General features: G+C 34.5%; 1 protein-coding gene and 1 pseudogene across 1 annotated transcript in view; one reads left to right on the forward strand and one right to left on the reverse strand.

The window, feature by feature from the left end:
• LOC150075446 (uncharacterized) overlaps positions 1 to 22,823 on the reverse strand; it is a 200,192-nt gene that overhangs the window by 15,829 nt on the left and 161,540 nt on the right. Inside the window, exons 2-4 of the mRNA XM_090388307.1 lie at positions 4,156 to 4,297; positions 1,112 to 1,179; positions 811 to 900 (exon numbers count right to left, since the gene is read on the reverse strand). Of these exons, the coding sequence (XP_090244433.1) occupies positions 811 to 900; positions 1,112 to 1,179; positions 4,156 to 4,297 (300 nt within the window). The remainder of the gene's footprint in view (positions 1 to 810; positions 901 to 1,111; positions 1,180 to 4,155; positions 4,298 to 22,823) is intronic.
• Positions 11,373 to 11,960, forward strand: LOC150075447 (small ribosomal subunit protein uS5 pseudogene; annotated as a pseudogene).

The raw sequence follows: 22,823 nt of genomic DNA on the forward strand, positions 1-22,823 counted from the left end.
ATGATTTAAAATAAAAGTCATACATTAGAAATTTTAAGTGATTAATTATAATTTAATTATACACCATACTGGTATAAATATGATTGCTGTAGTAATAAATATTTCTGTCGAAAACGCATGAAGAGGTGAGATCTAATTTCAGAAGCACTAAAAGTGCAATAGATGGCCCAGTATCTGGCTGACTGTATATTAACAACTATTCAAGATGGCGCTTCCTTGAATAGCTATTCAAGATGGTGGTTCTTTGAACAAAATTTTGTTCAAACGTGTCATTGAGTTAAGTAGCCTTTGACAGATGATATTTTGATTTCTCTGACCACGTTATCTCGGGTCAAACGTAATTTAGGTTAAAAAGGGCTCTGACCTCTGAGCTTGCTCACATTATAAGCATCTTCATTCGTAAAAAGTACCCACTATGGTTGATCAGAAGTAGTGGCTTCCACCTTATAAAGCTAAGATGGAAGCCACTATAAGAAAGCTAATAAACTGCCTGTCCTCCTTGAAGATATATTTGTTTAGCCATTTGCTATTCGTTTGGATAGGTTCGATTATTCGATGTCCAGAGGACTATTTTAAGTACTTTTCCATGGAGGCTGTAGTTGGACAAGCAGAAGTAGTAGGGTTCCTCCGATTTTTCATCCCATATTACATACAAATCGACTCCGTGCACATACGCTTGTGCCGATATAATACACAACGGATATGGTCCAAGTCTCTGTTGTACCTAAAACCTAATAATGGGCATAATCGAGTCATTATCGATTATGAAATTTTAAAAGAAAAAACGACAGTGGAAGGATTCGTACTTACATCTAAACATGGAAAATAAAAGTGCATCTCCATTGATTTCTGAGCAAAGCGATTCTAAATTTTGATGCTGTTGTGGAGGGGAACAATAAGCTAAAAAAAAAAAAAGTAACGAATTTCACCATAATTTACATATCAATTTAAAAAAGGACAGTTTAAAATAATTAAAATTTTTAAATTTAAATAAAAAAATGATAAATTAAACGTTCTGAATAATTTTTAAATATTAGAAATTAAAGAAATAATTTTTAGAAACAAAAAATAAAATATATATTTTTTAAATTCTAAAAATTCCATTACTTACTTTCTTTATATTGTAATACATTAAGGTGCTTCTCATGAATTACAACACATCGGTAACAGGGTTCAGTCCTGCAATTAAAATTTTAAAAAAATCAAAAATCAAAAATCAAAATACATTTCAAATAAATCATTAAAAGCATATAAGTAATACGAAAATAAAGTCAAATTTTCGAAATTTATTGCTGTGTATGATATATATCTTAAAACTATGTAAAAAAATTACTTTCATTAGTTTTAAATAAAAGATAATTATTAAAAATTAAATAAATATATTTAATTTATTTATATACCATATTAAATTGACTTAATAGTTCTATATATATTAAATCAATAGGATTTGTTGTTTTTGATGCTGTCGTCTGATCGTTTAGTGTCTTCTGGTCGCTTGCAACGAAATAAAAATGGAGTATTCGGTTCAAATCAACACGCATTCGCGCACTGATTATTATTTTTTTATATATATATTTTTTACGTTATAATATTTTCTTGTTTGAAATGAAAGGTTGCGGTTGGAGTAAATTAGCATTTGGGAGGAAATTACCACACAGAAATTCTTTTGTCTTCAAGTTCCAAACGAAACAAGAAAGTAGGGAAAAAAAAAGCTAAAATTATAGGGTAAGTGAGAGTCTGGAAAACGGATGAAGATTACGTGCAGTATATACAGGTCAAGATAATCGTACGAAACTTTGCATTGATTTTTCCAGCTTGAAAAAGATGAACAGAAGCAGAAAGACCCGAGCTTATTACTCAGACAAAGAGAGATAGATTTGTATCTTTGAGCAAAAAATACTTGGATCGAAAAAAGCAATTCATGCAACACTCGCAAAAACAAATTGGAGATAACGTGTTCTGTTCATCCTTCGGAAACTTGCATTAAAATGTAAAAAAAGAAAATAAATTAAAAATAAAAGGAATTTCAGTTTTAAAGACGATATACGGCCTATCTTTAAATCATATAGTGTAATGAGTTACCTTTGTTATTAAGAGAATACATAAAAAAAAAAAAAAAGAAAATATGTCTGGAAAATGAAGTTTTAGACACAATAAAACATCGATTACAACGTAAAGAAACTTAGCGTGCCTAAAATACACAATATAAAGACAAGAAAATAATCTCACATATTTTCGATCATTATTTTCAATACTTTCATTAAATTAGGCTTAACTCTTTCTCAATTCTATCTATGCAGCGCCATCATGTGGCTGATATTATTTTCCAAACAATTCAATGCTTATTTTATTATCTGTTATTTATTAAAGCAAAATAAATTGATAATTCTAATAGGTGTCGCTAGTGTTCTCTTCCACAGTTAAAATGGCATTCTTTTAAACATTGAATTCACTAAACTAAATAATCTCACATATTTTCGATCATTATTTTCAATACTTTCATTAAATTAGGCTTAACTCTTTCTCAATTCTATCTACAGCGCCATCATGCGGCTGATATTATTTTCCAAACAATTCAATGCTTATTTTATTATCTATTATTTATTAAAACAAAATAGATTGATAATTCTAATAGGTGTCGCTAGTGTTCTCTTCCACAGTTAAAATGGCATTCTTTTTAACACTGAATTGACTAAAGTAAATAATCTCACACATTTTTGATCATTATTTTCAATATTTTCATAACAATTAGACTTAATTCTTTCTCATTCTATCTATGCAGCGCCCTCATGCGGCTGATATTATTTTCCAAACAATTCGATGCTTATTTCATTATCTAGGATTTATTAAAAACAAAATAAATTGGCAATTTTTAGTAGGTGTCGCTAGTGTTCTCTTCCACAGTTAAAATGGTATTCTTTTAAACATTGAATCCATTAAAGTTGTTAAAATTAGGAGATATAAATTCAAAGAATAAGAAAAAAAAGAAATCGAAAATTAGAACACTTTGGCGAATTTAATGTCTGCTATTAAACTGATGCGTAGATACCGAAAGAGGATCTCGTTAATAATATCCAGCAATTTCTCTGCACGGATTTACTGAATTTCTGTATTAAGTGAATTCTAAATCCTTCTCTTTGGAATAAAGACGTTTACGCAAATTTTCAGGCAATTGAATCTCCTTGATTGCCATTCATGCAACAATCAACCTGGATCAAACAGCTTTCCTAAGAAGGAAATATATTTTACGAGGATTATCAAACAAACGCTTTTCTGGACATGAAGATCGCACAAAATGGACCTTTATTTGCATAAAAAGAAGCTTAGGCTAACCATTGCTATTATTTGTCTAAGCCGGTTGCTATAGCCAATTATTTTTACGCTGAGATTCAAATCGACCATTAATCAAAAGCAGAAATTAATTATTTTTATTAGAAAAATCCTTCACATTATCTCGAAAGCGTGAATAAAAGTGAAAGCGGGAGGGTGGGAAGTTATCGGAAAAATTAGCATGCAATTAATAATAAACAAAAAGGAAAAAATGAAGAAGAAAAGAAAACATTTGTGGCCCTCTCATGTAGAAACAACTGATATCTGGCCTTAGGGGTCGTTTGCGAAGGCAACTGAACCCGCTGATGGTTGCACTCTAGAGATTTGATCATGTTTTATGATCTGCTTCATTTATTTCCCTTTTCTCTCCCTACCGGTCTCGAGCGTCGCTAATAAATTACTCGCATTAATTAACACATCCATTGAACGGAAGCAACCATCCTCGAATAAAAATGTAAATAAATTAGCCGAGCTCAGATAAAGTTTCTTCTAATATATTACGTAGGAAATTATAGCAAAAGCGTTAAATGTTTGCTAATTGTATTTGAAGATAGAGAGCCAGTCGAGTTTGATTTATGAGCTTTCAAAGGTTCCTTTTTTGAATACCAAAATTGCTTTTTAGGTCATAACAATAAAAATTAGTCACGTGAAAAAGAGCGCCGTCTATGTCACTTGTAAAATATACACTTCAATCGCGTGACTTCTCGCCATAAAGTCGCTTTTCATCCACTATTTTGCAAATGAAATGTGGAGTTTGTTTACTTCCGGTATTTGCAATCCGACTCTCCATACATAAATTATGAAAAAAATATGAAATATTCGTACCTGCTTTCGATTAGAAATTTGTCACCTTCCGCTTGGCGGCATATTCCTTTGTTAGACAAAGTACCGTTGTAGATCCGAATTGGATCCTGCACTCCTTTTTGGAACCAGCTGCCGGACCAACGGGCAGGAAAAGAGCAACTATCTGGAAAAAAGAAAAATGACATTGGAGCAACGTTTACAGAATTACGTATCATTTCTTTATTTATCTCATAAGTTACTGTTTTTAAATTATTTACAGAATAGTTTTAGAGCTAGAACGCGTGCTGTTATTTCAAATTCAGTATTTCTTCTTAGGAAAGACATAAGTGGGCTACTTTATTCGTATTAGATACTCATTATTCCGCTTAGAGAGATGAAACTGATTTACATGCTTCGAATGATTCTTTCCATCAGATATCAGCAATATGTGCGCCAATCCATGAATTTAAAACAGTCGAAGAGCTTAGTTCATATGAAATTTAGTAACTTATTTTGTATAACGCCTCAGTGCTCTTCCTTGTTCAGTTTATCTGACTTGGTTCTACGACATTCAATAAAACGAATATGAAAGATAATTTTTTAACAATGGCATCGGATTGCAAACGTCTTATTTTATTCAAAATAGAAGGTTGAATATTTATAAACTATCAGTTTATGTTTATCCACGCGAATTTATTACGATTACCTTCAATATCTGATTTTGTCATGACACCCTAATCTTTCTCTCCTTATATACACCTATCAGCAATTTCTGAACTTGTATATCAGTTATTATAGGTTTTTTTCCCCAGTGCATAAATTGGTAGCATTTAAACGTAATTGCCACTTCTCCGAAAATACATGAGATATGTCCAATTATTTTGGGTCACTCAAGGTTTGATGCCCCGGCACTGAACCTTGAGAGACTCACTTATAATCTTGGCCCACTATGAAGAATAATCATTTTTAACAACCCTTTGCCTCCTGTCCTATAACTCTCCCTCAATCCACCTCAAGCCTTTTCCCTTAAACCCAACATGCACCAACTGTATTACCCCCGTGGGTAGCACAATTGGTAGAATCGCTGTCCTCCCCACACAGGGTGGAAAAAACCCGAGTTCGAGTACCGTCGATGACATGAAGGATTTTATGAGCCTTTTTCACGATGTGGCCCAGTTAGTCGGCCTCAGGCGAGGACTGCATGATTTTCTACCAGAAAACAGAAAATCGACCTCAGAACACACGCAATTTACAGACAATATACACGGAACAATATGGCCTTAGTCGCTGATGCTCCTAAAAACCCTACTACAACAGCACCAGCTGGTACAGCACCCGCCCATGTAGAACTATTAAGGATAATTGCGCACCCTCTGTTCAAATATACACTGCATGCTATCTCTGCAAAATAAATTCCTTCTATCAATGAGGGAGGGTCTAAAACTAATCGACAAGACTGGAATCATTAAATTCCTCTTGTTGTTGACTTTCAGATATTATAAATCACATTGTTCTGACTCACAAGGGAAGTGCCAGCAGTATTTCTAGTATGAGTCATGCTCTGACATTTTTGTTTCACATTCCCTGCATTTACACAAAAGGCTTTGCACAAAAAAGAAGGTTCTGACTCACAAGGGAATCGCCAGTAGCAATTCTTGTCTAACTCATATTCCATGATATTTTAGTGTCACATTCCCTGCAGTTAGTAGACAGGAAGGAGTCATCAGTTGTACTGTCACATCTTCAAATACAAAGAACAGTCTGTACAAAAATGAGGCCTCGATTCACAAGGGAATTGGCAGCAGAATTTCTAGTCTAAGTCATGTTCTATGACATTTTTGTGTCACATTCCCTGCATCTAGCAAACAGAAATGAAGTCATCAGTTGTACTGTGACCACCTTCAAATACAAAGAACCGTCTGTATAAAAAAATTGGCCCTGGCTCACAGGGGAATCACCAGCAGCATTTCTAGTTTGAATCACGTGCCATCGCATATTTTAAAGTCAATTAATTATCTATTCCAATTACCTACATTTTTTTTACGATAGTTATTGAGTTTAATAAATTTATCTAAATTCTTCAAATAATATTTATAATGAGATAGCCGTTAACTACTTTCACTCTATTTTCTTAAATTTAAGAGAAATAAGCACTTCTTATTTTGGATAAATTTATTTAAGAGTATTTCAATTTATTTAAGAGTATTTCTTACAAAATGTATATAAATTCGAAAGATATTTCATTCGTGTGGTTTCCGTTCTTTAGTGACCTTTGTAAGTGAACATAGATAACAAAACACTGATGAAGAAGTAGCGAACCATACCACGAAACGTACTTTTTGAATCTGTATATTTGAACCTTAGGATACAAATGCCGAGCATAATTTAAAACTTTTATTTCCTCTGGCTGCTATCCAGATATTTCCGATCAAGGATACATTGAACTGGGTAAGGTATATTTCTCCAGAAGATTACGAGAAAAGAAAAAATCAACCAGAATTTTTTTTATTATTATTATTTTGTTTTTTGAGCACACAGACAAGTGAACGAATAAAAAAGTTGAGCGACAGCATCTTACAGTACACATCTCCTAAGGAGAAATATCCCAAAGGTAGGCATCTTTCGAAATCACCATCGTTGATATTAGGGGATACAACTTCAACGTTAGATGTGATCAGGTTTCTTTACATTTCTCGCGAATCCTTATCAGCAATAAGAAACCAAACAAGTTCTAATAGTAGCGAAAGAAGATGCAGTGTGTCACTAGTCTCGTTTATCTCTCAATCGGTCTTCACCCAATAGCTTTTTGTCATTTGTAACGCATTAATTTTAAGATTTATGCATCGCGTGATTTGTTTATGTATGCCACCGTAGAACATTTAAAAGTGCAGAGATATCCCTCAAAGATTATATTCATTCTTCTTTCTTTTATTCGCTAAACAGATATACAAAAGATGAAGTGTCCATAGGTTTTTGGAGGGTACTATTTATGTATAAGAAATAACTGTCAGTAGATGAAAAGTAGACACTGATCCTAGACATTAGAAATATAATTTTTTTTAGCTAATAATATAAATGTAATTAAGAGAGGCATTTGAAAAGTTCATTGCCTGAGTATGAAGAGTTTATTTGAGGAGCCTGGTAACATGTTACTTTTGAACATAGTCCCCATTGGAGTCAATGCACTTTTGTTAACGATACTTCAATGTGTTGAATCCAGCTGCGAAGAAATTTTTCGCTTGAGTTTCCAAGAATGCCATGGTAATGACAGAGCAGGCGTGTTGGTGGAACATCCCTCAACGAGTTTTCCTCGGCGTTGTTCTTTGATGTTTTCACGCAGACGCCTCACAAGGTCTTTATACTATATCTCCCTATGATTGTCTGGCCTTTCTGAAGATACTCATCTGAGTATCTTCATACTTTCTGAAGATACTGATGAGTATCACTAGCGATACTCATCAGCCTCCCAAAAAACTGAGCGCCTTGCCAGCAGAAGAATCGGTTTGGCTTTCTTTAGAGGGGGAGCATAGCCGTGTTTCCACTGTTTGTACTGTTCGTTTGGCTGAGAGTGATGGCCCCACATCTCATCTCGTCCATGGTTCACATGCTCTGCAAGGAAATTTGCTGGATCTGTTTGAAAACGATCCAAATATTCACTTGACTTGAAAACTGTTATACATTTTTGAACAACTTTGAGACCCACTCACTGAAAGCTTTTTCATAATAAGAACCTCTTTATTATGTGGTACACACATTCAGAAGAAATGTCCAAGACGCTGGGAATGTGCCGAACTGTGACTCGTCGATTACTTCTCACCACATCATGCACACTATCAACAACTTCTGGAGTGATGGACGTTGCAGGTCTTCCACAGCTTGAATCATCTTCCCACATTTAAATTCTGCTGTCCACCTCTTAACCACTGTAGAGAAAGCGACATCCTCCCCAATGTTGTAACCTTATCCTCATGAATTGCCTTTGGCGTTAGTCCCTTTTCCCCCATCTCATTGGATGACTGCACGCTGACTGATTTTGCCTGTCTTTCCTCATTCACAAAACTTTTATTGACTTCGGGACCTGTAATTAAAAACAGACATTATTGAAACTGTATAAAACTTGTTGGCTTACAATTTGACGTGTTATATATTAAATACAGAAATTTTTGTCACCGTACCACTACCCTTTCATATTCAGGTCACGAACATTTGAAAAACGTCCCTCGTACTTTTTGGAGATCAGCTAAAGTCATCAAATAGTGTTTTATTTTATTAGTAGTAAGACTGTTAGAAGAATTCCTAAGGAATGTTTTGGTGATCGGTCAGATTATTATTAGTAGTCTAATGGCTATACGATGCAAGAGAGCACACTTGTCATCCATCTCCCAACAGAAAAGAGGAAAATCTCCATCACTCATACCTACCCCGTCGCCAAAAACGTGGCCATCGAATTCTGCTTTGAACTTTACCAAACTCTCCGCATCAAACACTGTAGCAGAAAATTTATTTATTCAAATGATCTATAATACTCTGCCCAAAGGTGAATTTAATGAGACCAACCTTCTGTTACTCCCCAAATTTTTTTATATTTGTGTCCTCTCGTCCTTTTCTCCTCTGCCAAAGAAAATATACCTCCCTCCTTCATTTTACTGATCCCATTTAAGGCCTTATATACCTTAATCGGGTCCTCCACCTGAGATGTTTCCCGCCTTCATACGAACACCAATTAGCACCCGTTATAAATCTGTTTGCCTTTGAACTCTTTTCACAGCTGTCCATCTTTCTTCAGTTGTGATCTCCAGGCCTAAACGATTCTAATTGGAGTCTTACCATCTTATATAGGACAACAGCCTCTTTTCTATTTGCGAAGGTAGTACATAACATAGACAGTATCCATGTCTGATCTTAAAAAAATCATTCTAAGATCTCGTCTGATGCATATGACTTATAAAATACGTTACCGATATCATAATCTTCATCGAAGATCATTGTAATCATTGTAAAGGTCATCACGATGACATTCAAACTTTATCAATATTCATCTGAAGCCAGTACGTTTTCAGAAAATTACCCCATTCCTTTTGAACTGCCTGATTCTCCACTTATTTCCAAAAGGGTACTTTAAGATCACGTTCCGTGACTTCTTTTTTTTTTCTGAACAAGCTGTCCTCATTTGACTTCTGGTTTATCAGAAGGATGATCTTGCTATTACGTGTAGAGCAAGATGGTCTCATCATATAAAGTAATGTACCTCTGGGTGCAATTGCAGAAAGCTTCCGTGCCTCAGAAATAAAAGCAGTGGATGTTATTTTTATAAAAGGGTTAAAGGTTAACACTGGCCACTTTAATGTAATGTTGGTAATGGAAAAACGGCCCTCTGAAGGAATTTGAAGTGCTCAGAATTTTTTAAATTCTAGATAATATAATTTAAAATATATTTCTTATAAGTTTTCTATTAATAAATTCAATTTCTTTCTTTTCATTCAAGTCATAACATGGAGTGTTCAAATCAGAAATGGTATGTCATTTATTAGCGATTTTTGTGTATTTTTAAATAATTAATTTCTTTAATGTGCAGTATCAAATCTGGTATTAGATAGGATTGCATTAAACCCATCAAGAATTTCTCCTGGTGTCTCCTAAATCAATTATTTTCCTAGTCAATAATCTGATTAATTAGTTATAATTTCTAAGAGAGAAGTTAAGCCTATTTTTACTACACACCTCCACCATTATTTATAAGGATCAATTGCATGTTCGTCTTAATAGAGTGACTTTTGCCTTCATCGGGGCAAAAAGCCAAGCTGACAGCTAATTGAATTTTAATTAAGAACACTAAACTTGTGAGATTAACAGGACAGGGAACATCGCAAAGGGGCGATCGATTTACATCTAGTGGGAGGAAGCACAAAAGATGCATAGGTGGAATCTCATAGTTGAGAGAATTGGTGTTAATCAAACAGTAATTAGTCAAGGACAAATACGTCTCTTGAAGTCGCAGACAGATGATGCTACAACAGATCGTTAGACTAAAGAGGGTTGTATAAGGAGAGAAGAATAAAAGAGCCTACAGATTCCTCGTTTGATAAAACGGCACATTGAACTGCACCAGCTTTTCCATCCACGAAGCAACTTGAAGTAATTCTCATATGAATCAAATTGCAATATTTCTAAGCTACTTTTGGTCCATATATCTTGAACTAAAATAGCTACGATCGACGTATTCAACAACAAAAAAGAAATCTAGTTTAATTTACATCGGACTCGCTTCTTAAAGCCGATGCAAGAATGGTAAACACGCACAAACATCATTTGTAATCCAACTATGCTCACATATAAAATCTCTCTCTCTAATAATTTCCATTTTATTGGTGTAATGACATTATCCCAGAATTCCCGCTGATGTAATTCGTCACGGTTCAGTTATACATTCTTCGATTCTTTCAAAAGATTCTTATCTCAGCTTTGTTATCTTCTTCCAACCATCCTACCTTCATCACATCCATCTCAGTCTCCTTTTCTATTCAGACCCACGCAAATGATACAAAAAAAGTGGGGGAAACACAGTCTTACCCATTTACGTAGATCTTCTATTGTCGACATTGCATCTGCTGTGCGAATACCCCAAAAAAAACCCGGCCCTTCGCCTCCATAATTAAATTACCCAAGTACAGTAGTAAGCAAATGTAATGGAATATAACAAGCCGTGTGCCGACAATAACGTAATAATACCCTTCTTGGAAGGTTGTCTTCAGCCTTTTAGTACAAAAGCTAACGTTAGCTCACCTTCTCAGACCTCAGTATATATATCGGCAAAAAAAATAGGAAGATATGTGTATTGTATATCTGATAAATCCTATACCCCTTGAGATGGCCCTAGCTAAATGGATATTAGCTACTTCGAAGATAACGGGACTTTGTTTCTGTTGTCCTATCCAGCTAGCTTTCTCCACTGTGATCTAAGATGGAGAATCTAAGCCTTTTTTTGTAGCGAACTAGAAGAGACGAGAATGTTTGTAAATCTTTAGATCAGAGGTTGTTAAATATAGTGTTTGAATATTTTACTAGTCATTGGGTAATGCCAAATCCATTTACGATCTCTTCCGGTTTTGTGTCAAACAAAAATCTTCCACCGATGTTTTTCTACTGATTTTGTAACTTTACTTTCCACTATACTGACTTAAATCCTCCAGCCTACATTCAGAAAAAAACTTTTTCTCAATAATCCTTTCCCCTGGGGGCCGTGGTCAGAGTCTACGGACATGGCCACGGACAAGGAAAGGATACCAGTAACAAAATTCGGAAGGCTTGTGAAGGATGGGAAAATAAAAACAATTGAAGATATTTATTTGTTTTAACTTCCAATCAAGGAATTTGAAATAATTGACTTTTTTCTTGGGTCCATCATTAAAAGATGAAGTGCTGAAGATCATGCCTGTCCAGAAACAAACTCGTGCATCAGAGAACCAAATTCAAGGCTTTTAAAGTAGCACTTGGAGACTCAAATGGCCATTTTGATCTTGGAGTTAAATGTTCCAAAGAAGTAGTTACAGCTTTCGGGATGCCATAATCTTGGCGAAACTCTCAGTGATTCCTACGTAGAGGATACTGGAGAAATAATACTGACAAGCCACACAGTTCCTGGCAAGGTAACTGGAAAGTGTGGAAGTGTTTTGATGAGACTTATACCTGCTCCTAGGGGTACAGGTATTGTATCTGCTCCTGTTCCTAAAAAGTTATTTACCATGGCTTGAATTGAAGATTGCTATACATCTGGTAGTGGTTCAAACTCGAACCTTGGGAACTTTGGTAACGATCTATGGTACGAACTGTTTGAAAAGTGCCATTAAAATGTTTCTGACCATATTTCTAAAAATGATGCTCGTTCTAACAATTCTTACAAACCAAGGTTTATTGTGGAAAAAAAAAAAAAATTATGATGATTTAGCAAACATATTTTATGGGTGCATTAAGTCTGTGCCTTTGGCATGACACTACTTTAGATGAGGCATGGCTTCTTCGTTTGAAACAGAAATACAACACTCAAAATGCTTCAAACGGCTTGCTCTTGAGCCTCTTGAAAACCATGCGTGGTTAACGATGCGAAAATATGATATGTTCCAAAGCTTATTTAAAACACGATGTTGCAAATTAAGTTCAAAAATTTCTCATGGTTATACTGCATTCAGAATTGATATCAACATATTTCAAAGACCGTGGAAAGACAGAAAAGTTACCAAAAGGTGTTACTTCTTCCAGAGCAAAGTGTTCGTGATACATTGGACAGTTGTTTGATGATTTCTTATCACATCATACGATACACTATTTTGTTTCACCATGCGTAATGTGGAAAAGACTTCAGTTCGAATCCTGTCTAGAAAAGAACCTTAATAGGTTTTTTCTTCGTCTTAATTACGAGTTAGATGGTCAACAGCAACATTGAATGGGTTTCCCCACTTGAAAAACCCTACCATAAATACACATGGTTAACAGGTACAATAAACTAACGCCTCGCGGTCTTTATTGCCTTGGCACTTAAAACAACCCAATCAATCTTTGTAGAATGGAATTAGATATCATCGAAAGATTGATTGGGTTGGGTTGAATTTCTGAAATATGCAATTGCTAAAATTTACACTTGAACAGGGAACGAATTATACCTACCAAGGCATTTTTGTTCACTTTTAACTACCGCACGCGACTTTGTAGAAGAAAAATAATTTCTCAAGGTGGGAGGAGCTTAATTTTTAGTAATCTATCAAACCAACCAAACTACAGCAGACATAAAACAAATTATAGATTTCTCTGACTAATTTTCGTCTCTTTCCCCCATCTTTGTGCCATACCTGTTAATCTATTTCTATTAGGGCATGCATATAGCGCTGTATAATCTGTTAATGGCACTCAACAACCCTCCCCTGTCTACGTATTTCCTTAAACACGAAATAATCTGAGTAAGGTCTCCGGTCGCCGACTACGGTCCCTTCCTGGTTAATAACATTCCGTGCTCTGAGAACACACACACACACTCACACACCTGAAATTTAGAATAAACGAATAATCACGCGAGAGAGAGAAGGAAGGGTAGAACTGCAAATACTTTTCTCCACCCAGTCAACTGCGACACGCATCTTCTCCATGACCCACCCAGTGCGGCAAAATTGACATCAGGCATGGTTTCCGTCGAGGGGGAGCTCTCTTTCCCCCCCGATAGTGGAAGAAGAGTCCCCCTTTACACGTCACTGAAAAGCTGACGCTGCATTTTTCAACCAATTCGACTTCTTTTTTTGGCCCTTATGCTATTAGATGAAGTTTGCCTGCCTAAAAAGGATTAGTAGGATTAGTAGCCCCAAACGGACTCTTTAGAAATGTATTTTTATTGAGTTTCTACTTCTTCAATCTCCTGTTTCGTTCACGGCCTCCAGTAAGCCCTAAATGCACGAGCCATTGAACTAGAAAGTTGAAACAGGAATTATTTACCTTTCAGTTTGTAAAAGAAACGGAACAGTGCTCTCCTTCTTCTTACTGTAGCTGGATGAAAGTACTTCGTCAGCTACATCGACTTATTACATTAGCCATCAATATCATGACAGCTAATTCTATGGTCGACCATTCCCTCTTACAGTTCTTTCAAAAGAGATCGTGATGGGTATTTCGGTCTTGTGTACACACTGATGTTTTCTTTTTTTCTCCATCTCTTGGAAGGTTAGATTTTTAACTCTTAATTTAAACACTTAGGGATTTAGTTTTGATCCCATTTCTGTTTTTTTCGTTAGATATTTCTTTTTTCAATAGGCTGTTAAAACGTCACACAGGAAGGTATCCATCAGCGTGTTGCACCAGGTTTTAGACTTTTCCAAACAGCACACTCGTTTCCAGTACTCCAGTGTCCAACCAGCGTGTTGGACACTGCAGGATTGGAGTCTAACCAATGACCAGAGCAAATTATCACTGCTCTAGCGTAGGAAGCTGTTTGGCTTTTTATGCTGCGAGTTATGAGGCATAGTATATTAGGGATGGGGTAGTCATAATTCAGTGATTACTAATGTACAGGGTCACCAAGAAAAGGTGCAGCACTTTGAATTACCTGTGCTTTTATAAATTAAGAATCTTTCATGCAATCCTTCAAGGAATCGTTTCTGTAATTTTTGAATGAGCCATGCCTGTAGATATTCTTGCAAGTCCATGTCAATTCGTTGCAAGACAATTCTTTGTTAATTCGGAACACTACAGTTCGGTTCACGAGAAAATTTGATGAAGGACATATCCAATCCAATATCATCCAGAACATAAAGATGACCATAGCATTAAAATATTTCTTCAGGAAACATTTCAGAATAAGGATCCGCATTCGCAATATTTTTGGTCTTTCCCGTCCTACTGAAAAAATGCTTCTTTCTTCCATTTTTCAATGTATTCCATCTTGCTTATAAAATTGTCCCTGTAGGGTGCGTCGCTAACTGGCTAACTCCCAAATGTCTTGTGTTTAAAGACACCAGAAAGGTTAGGTTTCTAAATTGAGAGTCGTCAAGAAAGATGCAACAGTAAAAACTGTTGCATCTTTCTCGACGACCCTCAATTTAGTAAAGAAGAGAATGGATCCAGGTGAGTTAAATAATCATAGTTCATTGTCCGATACAGATATATCCTTTCAAGCATCCAGTCCATATCAATGAAACAAAACGTCTGTGTCTAGTCATTCACTCACGTTGTGTCAATAGCTATTTTCAGTTCGACAAAAAGAACTGAACCAACACGAAGAATTGAAAACTGCGAACTAGTTTAAATATCACAATCTTGAAAAGAATCTTCTTGTACCATTTCTTTAATACCTTTAGATTTATATAATCTACTTTAGCTGTGATTTGTCTATTAGTCTCGATCTGTCAATATGAACTTTTTCTTCTCCAGTGTCGTTCGCTAAAGCTTTTTATCCAAAAAGAAAAAAAAAAAGAATCTTCGATTTTTCTTTATCAACTCTGGCCATATTTGCAATATTTCTACACCCGGATATGGATGTATATGTCGTCCGTTGAGCTTTTCGAAATTTATAAAAGAATTTAAGGAGGATTAGAATTGTCATTTTGAAAATCCAAATAAAATATCCCACTATGAAAAGATGCGAATGAACCCCACTACAAATTGAACAGTCTGGAACAATAGCTAGGTAACAGAGATTGTACCTCAACTACCAGACTGAAGAAACCAGCGAAGTTTTTCTAAACTTTTTTTTTTTAGATGGATTGACTTGTAAGGCATGGTTCCCCAGATGGCTACATGTATTCTGATCGCCACGCCCTCAGTGGAATCGTTGTGAGTGACCACGTACTTCTATAGAGTTCCTGGATTTTTCAAAGATCATCAATCATATGACCTGCTTGCTAGACTGACTGAAAGTGATAAACCGGCTAAGGGCTGGAAAAGTATTGATCGATCGAAGGAAGGGTGGCTGATAGACATTTCTAAATCTGATTGTCGGGAAGGAATCACTTCGGAGGTCATGTTTTATGTATAGACACATTTGCAGACCTCCAGATGACCTGTAGTGATGTTTATCTAGAGATATCTCTGCTATATTGATTATTCCTTTTGCTCATATCGAAGTCAGACTTCTATTGTTCGTAAAAGTATTTTCTGGGAGGAAAAAAAACATCAAGAAAGAAATATTTTCTTACCATTAAGATGTTTTAAAATAATTGTAAGGTTCTTAGAAATTTATATTTAACATATTCTATTCGTTAAGGACACCAGCAATATTTACTTAAATCAAATTATTCGATTTTAAGGGAAAAAACCGGGTTCGCCACTATCTGCTAGTTTAAAACCTGCTGGAAGCTTTAAATGTACAAGCACTGTTGTAAAAATGTACACGCACCTTTTGTACAGGCACTGTACAAGACAGATTTGCCTAAAAAAACTGTATGCCTAACTGTGCTGTATATGGACGTAAACGACGCCAAACATTAATATTTGCCCAAAGTACGCATTCTTTTTAGAAGAGAAAATTTATTTGATGAAAACCTTGATGTACAATTACCAAAATAAGTTGTTTCTTCAGGAGTCACAAACAACATTAGATTTTTCGAGCGCCATCTGCCGGTAGAAGTCTGTATATGAATAAACTCATTCCAAGGATCATAATTCAAGTTATTTATATTCGAATGTGAAATCTAGGAGACAGCTGTAGTGAAGATAAAAAATATTTTGGGTTTTTCTCAGCGTCATATATATATTAAAATTAGAATTACTCGGAAAAAAAAACAAAAACAATACAATACTGGCTTAGTAACCACCACTATAGCATCCACTTTTCTGAGTTTCGTATAAATTTTGAATATCCTTTTGAGTAATATATGGAACAGTCTCCCTCTCTCTGTCTCTCCTTTCTTACTCCTGTTCTCCTACTGTGCATTCTGCATATAAAGTGAAGCAGTTATTTCCATGCTTGATCCAACCGCATTTCTATCTATTTCTTTTCCCAGAAAAGTAAAATAACCTTTGTTTGCTACTCAAGGATACGTTTAACGCTACCATTCTTGTGCGCATGCGTTCAAATTGTAATATATATTTAAGTGCAGATCATATTTACCTTCAGAATTTATAAGGTGATCTTACATCGACCAATAAGTCGCTTACCTCTGCATTACAAGAAAGAAAATTGAGTTCTGCGTGTGGTCTGTTATTATGAAAATCAGTGGAGCACCAGCTGGGATTGACCCATTTAAATCCAGTAATGGTAAAGAGCCCACAAAGTCTATTAACTTGATGAGATCATATCCGAGTGGCTGTTTAACGAGAAATGGCTTTTATAAGAAAGAAGAGACAGTGTCCCTTGCACCAATTCTATTACCATTCTTTGGAGAACTCTATCTATTCGCTTGTAGCACTTTAAGAAAACATTTAAACCATCGATCAAATTCTAAGAAAACGGACCCATAATTACCGATAATCTCAACCGGAAAATTGACTTAATAAAATTTTTTGTACTTTCGTATATAATGGGAGCTCATCAGAACCTTTAAGTATTGGATTTATCACTTTATCAGGAACACGTTTATAAAAATCAATTTAAAAGTCATTGGAAAAGGAAGATGGTTTCTTATTTTCGAAGATCAAGATATCTGGTGAGAAAATTTGACAGGTGCGCATTATTACGTAGGTATGAGTATAAGATTATGGAAAATATAAGTGGCTAGCAAAAGAAATATCCTTAATGCACATAATAAAGCAATCTTCATCTTTACAACTAGTTGCCTCGCTGTTGCATCACTTTTAAACAAATGCCAGTCACAATAACCATTTGGCGAAACAATTTGTTTAACAGTAGTGCAATACCAAGCAACTCGCGATAAGAGAAAGTGTGCTCTCAGCATTAAAGCCGATGTATTTAGCAGGTAATTTAAACCTTGTCATCTACAAACCACAAGAGAGGATAATAAAGTCTTCATCCTTTTCATAATTAAAGGGAAAAAGATCCATTAATTATTTCATAATTTCGAAATAGATATAACTTTCTGATGATTGAGATTATTGATTAAAAATAATGCAATAACAAGGCAAATTGTCATAAAGGTAAGGTTTGCATTGAGCATTAAAACCTTTGCATTTACTAGGCAGTTTAAATCCTGCTGTGGCTTAATCAAATCGGCAGGATTATCGAGACTTCAATGTACACCGCTCGACAAAAATTAACAGAACACGTGGTGTAACTTCTGCAGCTTGCGATGATGCGGAACAGAATTTGGTATGGTGGTGTACCATAGAATAAGGATCATGAGGAGACAGCGAGAAACTTTGGACAGGTATAAGGGACATTTACAGTTGTATAAGAATTACCAAAAAGGTCACGTTACAGAAGTCGATACAAGATGCTCAAAAATTTGGTCACCCCCCAAAGGCTTGACAGCGGTGAACTATTCATGATGTAAGGGTCTCTATAAGATTCTGTGGCAACAAATCCCATTCTTCCACCAGCGCAGCCCTTAGCTCACCAAGTGACTGAGGTGTTGGCTGTCGGCGGGCAATGGATGCCCAAGGGCATCCTTCATCATGCTGGCCACGGTAATCGTTGGATATCTTCGGTTTCAAGATATTCCTCCATCATTTGAGTTCTATGTGCATTAGCGTGCATGAAAAAAGAAAATCTAGGCCAAACTCACCCCTAATTAAGTGGGGTACAACCGTTAATCATTATTCCACCCTAAGTGTCCGTTTCCCTGATGTTGGAGGGATGGTACTGCATTCCCTCGATGTCTCCAGATGAAATAATGTCTAGAATCTATAGGCTAAAACGGGACTCCTATTTTATTGTGAACATTGCCTTCGACTACACTGTTCACAATAAAATATTCATGAAAACATTTTGTTCTGTTAATTTTGTCGAGCAGTGTAGTGTAACAGTAATCACATCGGCTGACCTTCCTTCATATTCACCCAAGATAAGCTTAAATGAAAGTTCGAAATGTCACCACAATGTCAGGACAGATAACTCCCTACGCCCTTATATATATAATGCAACTAGTTGTTGAAAAAGTCAAATCCATACTAAACAAAGCAATTATATTTTTTTTTGGAGGGGGGTAAATTTGACTCCGCGACACGCCCTATATTTTATTGCTGCTTTCGTTGTCTTCCACCTGCCATATCGTAGACAGCACTTGTCAGGTAACAATCTAGTGCACTATCGTACGGAAGCGAGCACTATTTTTATCTCTAAGCTTAACATGACATTCTATTATTATTTCATGACACTCCCTGTCACAATTTATAGAAACCGGTTTTTCAAGTGAACTCTCTCTTCTAGAATTGGCTGAATAAAATACCTATCCAATAGTGGGATTGCTATTATTTTTTAATGAACTGGCAATAAAGGCGTATTCCCAACTTGCAACTAAGAAAAAATAAAATAAATAAAATGAAATAAAAAAAAATACACGCCAGACCGATGTGATGAAACCGTCTTGCTATTGTTTACGAAGAAAAGAGTATTAACAGTTAAAATTTTGATAAGATGTCATCCCTTAAGGATTTAGCTTATATCTCTTATAGCTGTAAGGTGGCGCTGCTGTCGACTTCCTCACTCAACTGAATACAATTCTGTTCTATCAACAAATAAATGGATAATTTATTTCATTTGAAGAAAGATAATTAATGCTGAATAGTTTCTTGTATTATATTTTTTAAAAGATATATTCTTTATATTTTAAATAATAAAATTGCGCTGATTTTGTTATTTAAAATTGCTCTCATTTTATTATTTAAAATTGTCTTATTTTATTATTTTATATTTATTAATTTCTAAAAAAAATAAGGTAGCGCTGCTGTCGACTTCCCCACTCAACTGAATGCAATTCTGTTCTATCAACAAATAAATGGATAATTTATTTCATTCGAAGATAGATAATTAATGCTGAACAGTTTCTTGTATTATATTTTTTAAAAGCTATATTCTTTATATTCTAAATAATAAAATTGCGCTGATTTTGTTATTTAAAATTGCGCTGATTTTATTATTTAAAATTGCGCTGATTTTATTATTTAAAATTGTCTTATTTTATTATTTTATATTTATTAATTTCTAAAAAAAATGAGATGGCGCTGCCGTCGACTTCCCCACTCAACTGAATGCAATTCTGTTCTATCAACAAATAAATGGATAATTTAGTTCATTTGAAGATAGATAATTAATGCTGAATAATTTCTTGTATTATATATTTTTAAAAGCTATATTCTTTATATTCTAAATAATAAAATTGCGCTGATTTTGTTATTTAAAATTGCGCTGATTTTATTATTTAAAATTGCGCTGATTTTATTATTTAAAATTGCGCTGATTTTATTATTTAAAATTGTCTTATTTTATTATTTTATATTTATTAATTTCTAAAAAAAATGAGATGGCGCTGCCGTCGACTTCCCCACTCAACTGAATGCAATTCTGTTCTATCAACAAATAAATGGATAATTTAGTTCATTTGAAGATAGATAATTAATGCTGAATAATTTCTTGTATTATATATTTTTAAAAGCTATATTCTTTATATTCTAAATAATAAAATTGCGCTGATTTTGTTATTTAAAATTGCGCTGATTTTATTCTTTAAAATTGTCTTATTTTATTATTTTATATTTATTAATTTCTAAAAAAAATAAGGTGCCGCTGCTGTCGACTTCCCCACTCAACTGAATGCAATTCCGTTCTATCAACAAATAAATGGATAATTTATTTCATTTGAAGATAGATAATTAATTCTGAATATTTTATTGTATTATATTTTTAAAAATCTATATTATTTATATTCTAAATAATAAAATTGCGCTGATTTTATTATTTTATATTTATTAATTTCTTAATAATAAGGTGGCGCTGTTGTCGACATTCCTCTCTTAACTGAATGCAATTCAGTTCTCTCAACAAATGAATGGATAATTTATTTTATTTAAAGATAGATAACTGATGCTTAATGGTCGGTTATTATATTATTATTATTTTTAAATTACATTTTTTTATTTTCTAAATAATAAAGTTGATTTAGTATCTAAAAATATAAAGTTTATAATTCGAATATTGTGTTAAATCACTGCTGCAGTTCGCATTTTGACTACAATTCACATGCGCAACAGATTACGTTTATGACAACAGTGGCGCTACCTACCACACAGACTTTTCACTCTTGCAATTAATATTTAAAATATTATTATTTACATTTTTAGGCATAACTCGACTACAAAATAATATTATTATTACCAAAATTAAATTGATTAATTAATATCGGGAAATTTATCGAATTAAATTACATCTAAGATCAATAATTACTTTAATTTATAATAGAAGTTTATTGAACATTATTTAGATATTATTAACTATTTTATTAAAATTAAAATGATATTTTAATTTCTTGGAGTTGATTGTTATGTATAGTATAAGGTGAAATAAATAGGGAATTTTTGTTGGCTTTAGATACCTGGTTAGTTGAGATATTATTTATCGTTCTTGTAATGGAGATTTATGGGTGACATTTGGAAGTTAGAAATGTCCTAGGCGCCTGTGCTCTTGAGCGAAATGGGTATGTGTACAGTGGTCCGCCAGCCTAATGGTAGCATTCAACACCTGTAAAACACCCCTTTCTGTGTTTCCCCGTTTGTATATTGCTGTTCCTAATGGTGGTAAGGACTCGACTTATTACTAGTGACAAATAAATCAAATTTGTGCTCTTCGCTTCCCTCTATATAGTTACTGTAGTGGGTTTCTCTCTCTTTCTGTACTCCCTCCCCACGTTTTCATCTAACTCTCCTACAGAAACAGAAGTGGACATTTGTCTTGCAAGTTGTCTAGACTACAAGCAGAGATGTCAAGAATTCCTCTTACATATGGCCACTACAAACATCCCCTCTCTCTGATCGATCAAACACTTCAACGCTATGTTCTCCCATGTGCACAAGGCGTGATACTATTTTGTGTCTCCTACAGCAGCCTTCCTCTAGATGGCGCTGATGTTGGAGTCCAGTTTGCATGATTGTAATCGTAATTGTTTGAACGCATCTTTAGTGGACGCTGAACGCGTACACAATCCAGAGCTCACGTCTGCTAAATGAAGCTATCTGCTGCCTCATGATATGAATGGTAAATGTTATGAGTCTAATTACGAGTCATGTTAAGACACTACAATTATCACCTCTCCAAGCCAGACGATGTAACTCAAACAACTTCTCAGACAATTACCATTTACGAGTTAATCGAACTGGGATTTCTGTGTTATTACAAACAAACAACACTCTTAGATTAGAAAATGAGTAATGAATAAATAATAGAGAGATAGCAGTCGATCCACAAAAAAACAAGAGAATATTAAAAGTTATTGACATTTTAAACTCTCCTGGTTTTCTTATCTAAAATTGTGTTGATATAATGTCGGTATTTTATTTAAAAGGCCTTAAACGCACATGATATTTTCTGATTGGAAATATATCCATGTCCCTTGGTAAAACTTGACTATAAGTTGGTAACTTTCTCTTGTGGGTAGCTCAATTGGCGGGACCGTTTCCTCCCAATACGGCGTGGAAAAGACTTCAGTTCGAGTCCTGTCGATGACGGGAGGAATTTTCATGGGTTTTTTTACAACGTGGCTGAGTTAGTCGTTCTCAGTCGAGGGTGGCATGGTTTTTCTCCCGGAAACTCTGGTTTTTCTTACAGCAAAACAGGAAATCGGCTTCAGAACATGCGTAATTTACAGACAATATACACGGAGCAATATGACCTTAGCCGCTGATGCTCCTAAAACCCCACTACAACACCAATTAGTAACTTTACAAAATGCCAAATTAGTACTATTATTAATAATGTTAATTAATGATAGTAATGTTGTTATATAGAACTATATTTTATTACTAAATTTAAAATAATACTTTAAGTAAATAAATTAAAATATCTAAAACAAATAGATGATTTATTTTTAAAATTTACTTAATTAATTAAAATTTTATTTAAGTAAGAAAAATATAAGTTTCTGCCCATAAGAAAAAGCTTATTTCTCATTACATTTTATTCCTAAAGGAGTTTATTAAATTTCTTTCTTAAATCCTTTAAGAATAATTAAAGGAAAGATCATTCCTTTAGGACTAAGGAATAATATTTATTCTTTTAGGAGTAATTATTCCTAAAGTTTCTTCATAGTTTATCCATATACACTGGTGTGCAAAACTTAAGGACCAAC

This window comes from Mastigoproctus giganteus, chromosome 14 (genome assembly GCF_048544385.1).
Source record: "Mastigoproctus giganteus isolate SK-2022 chromosome 14, ASM4854438v1, whole genome shotgun sequence".
NCBI classification, from domain to species: domain Eukaryota; kingdom Metazoa; phylum Arthropoda; class Arachnida; order Uropygi; family Thelyphonidae; genus Mastigoproctus; species Mastigoproctus giganteus.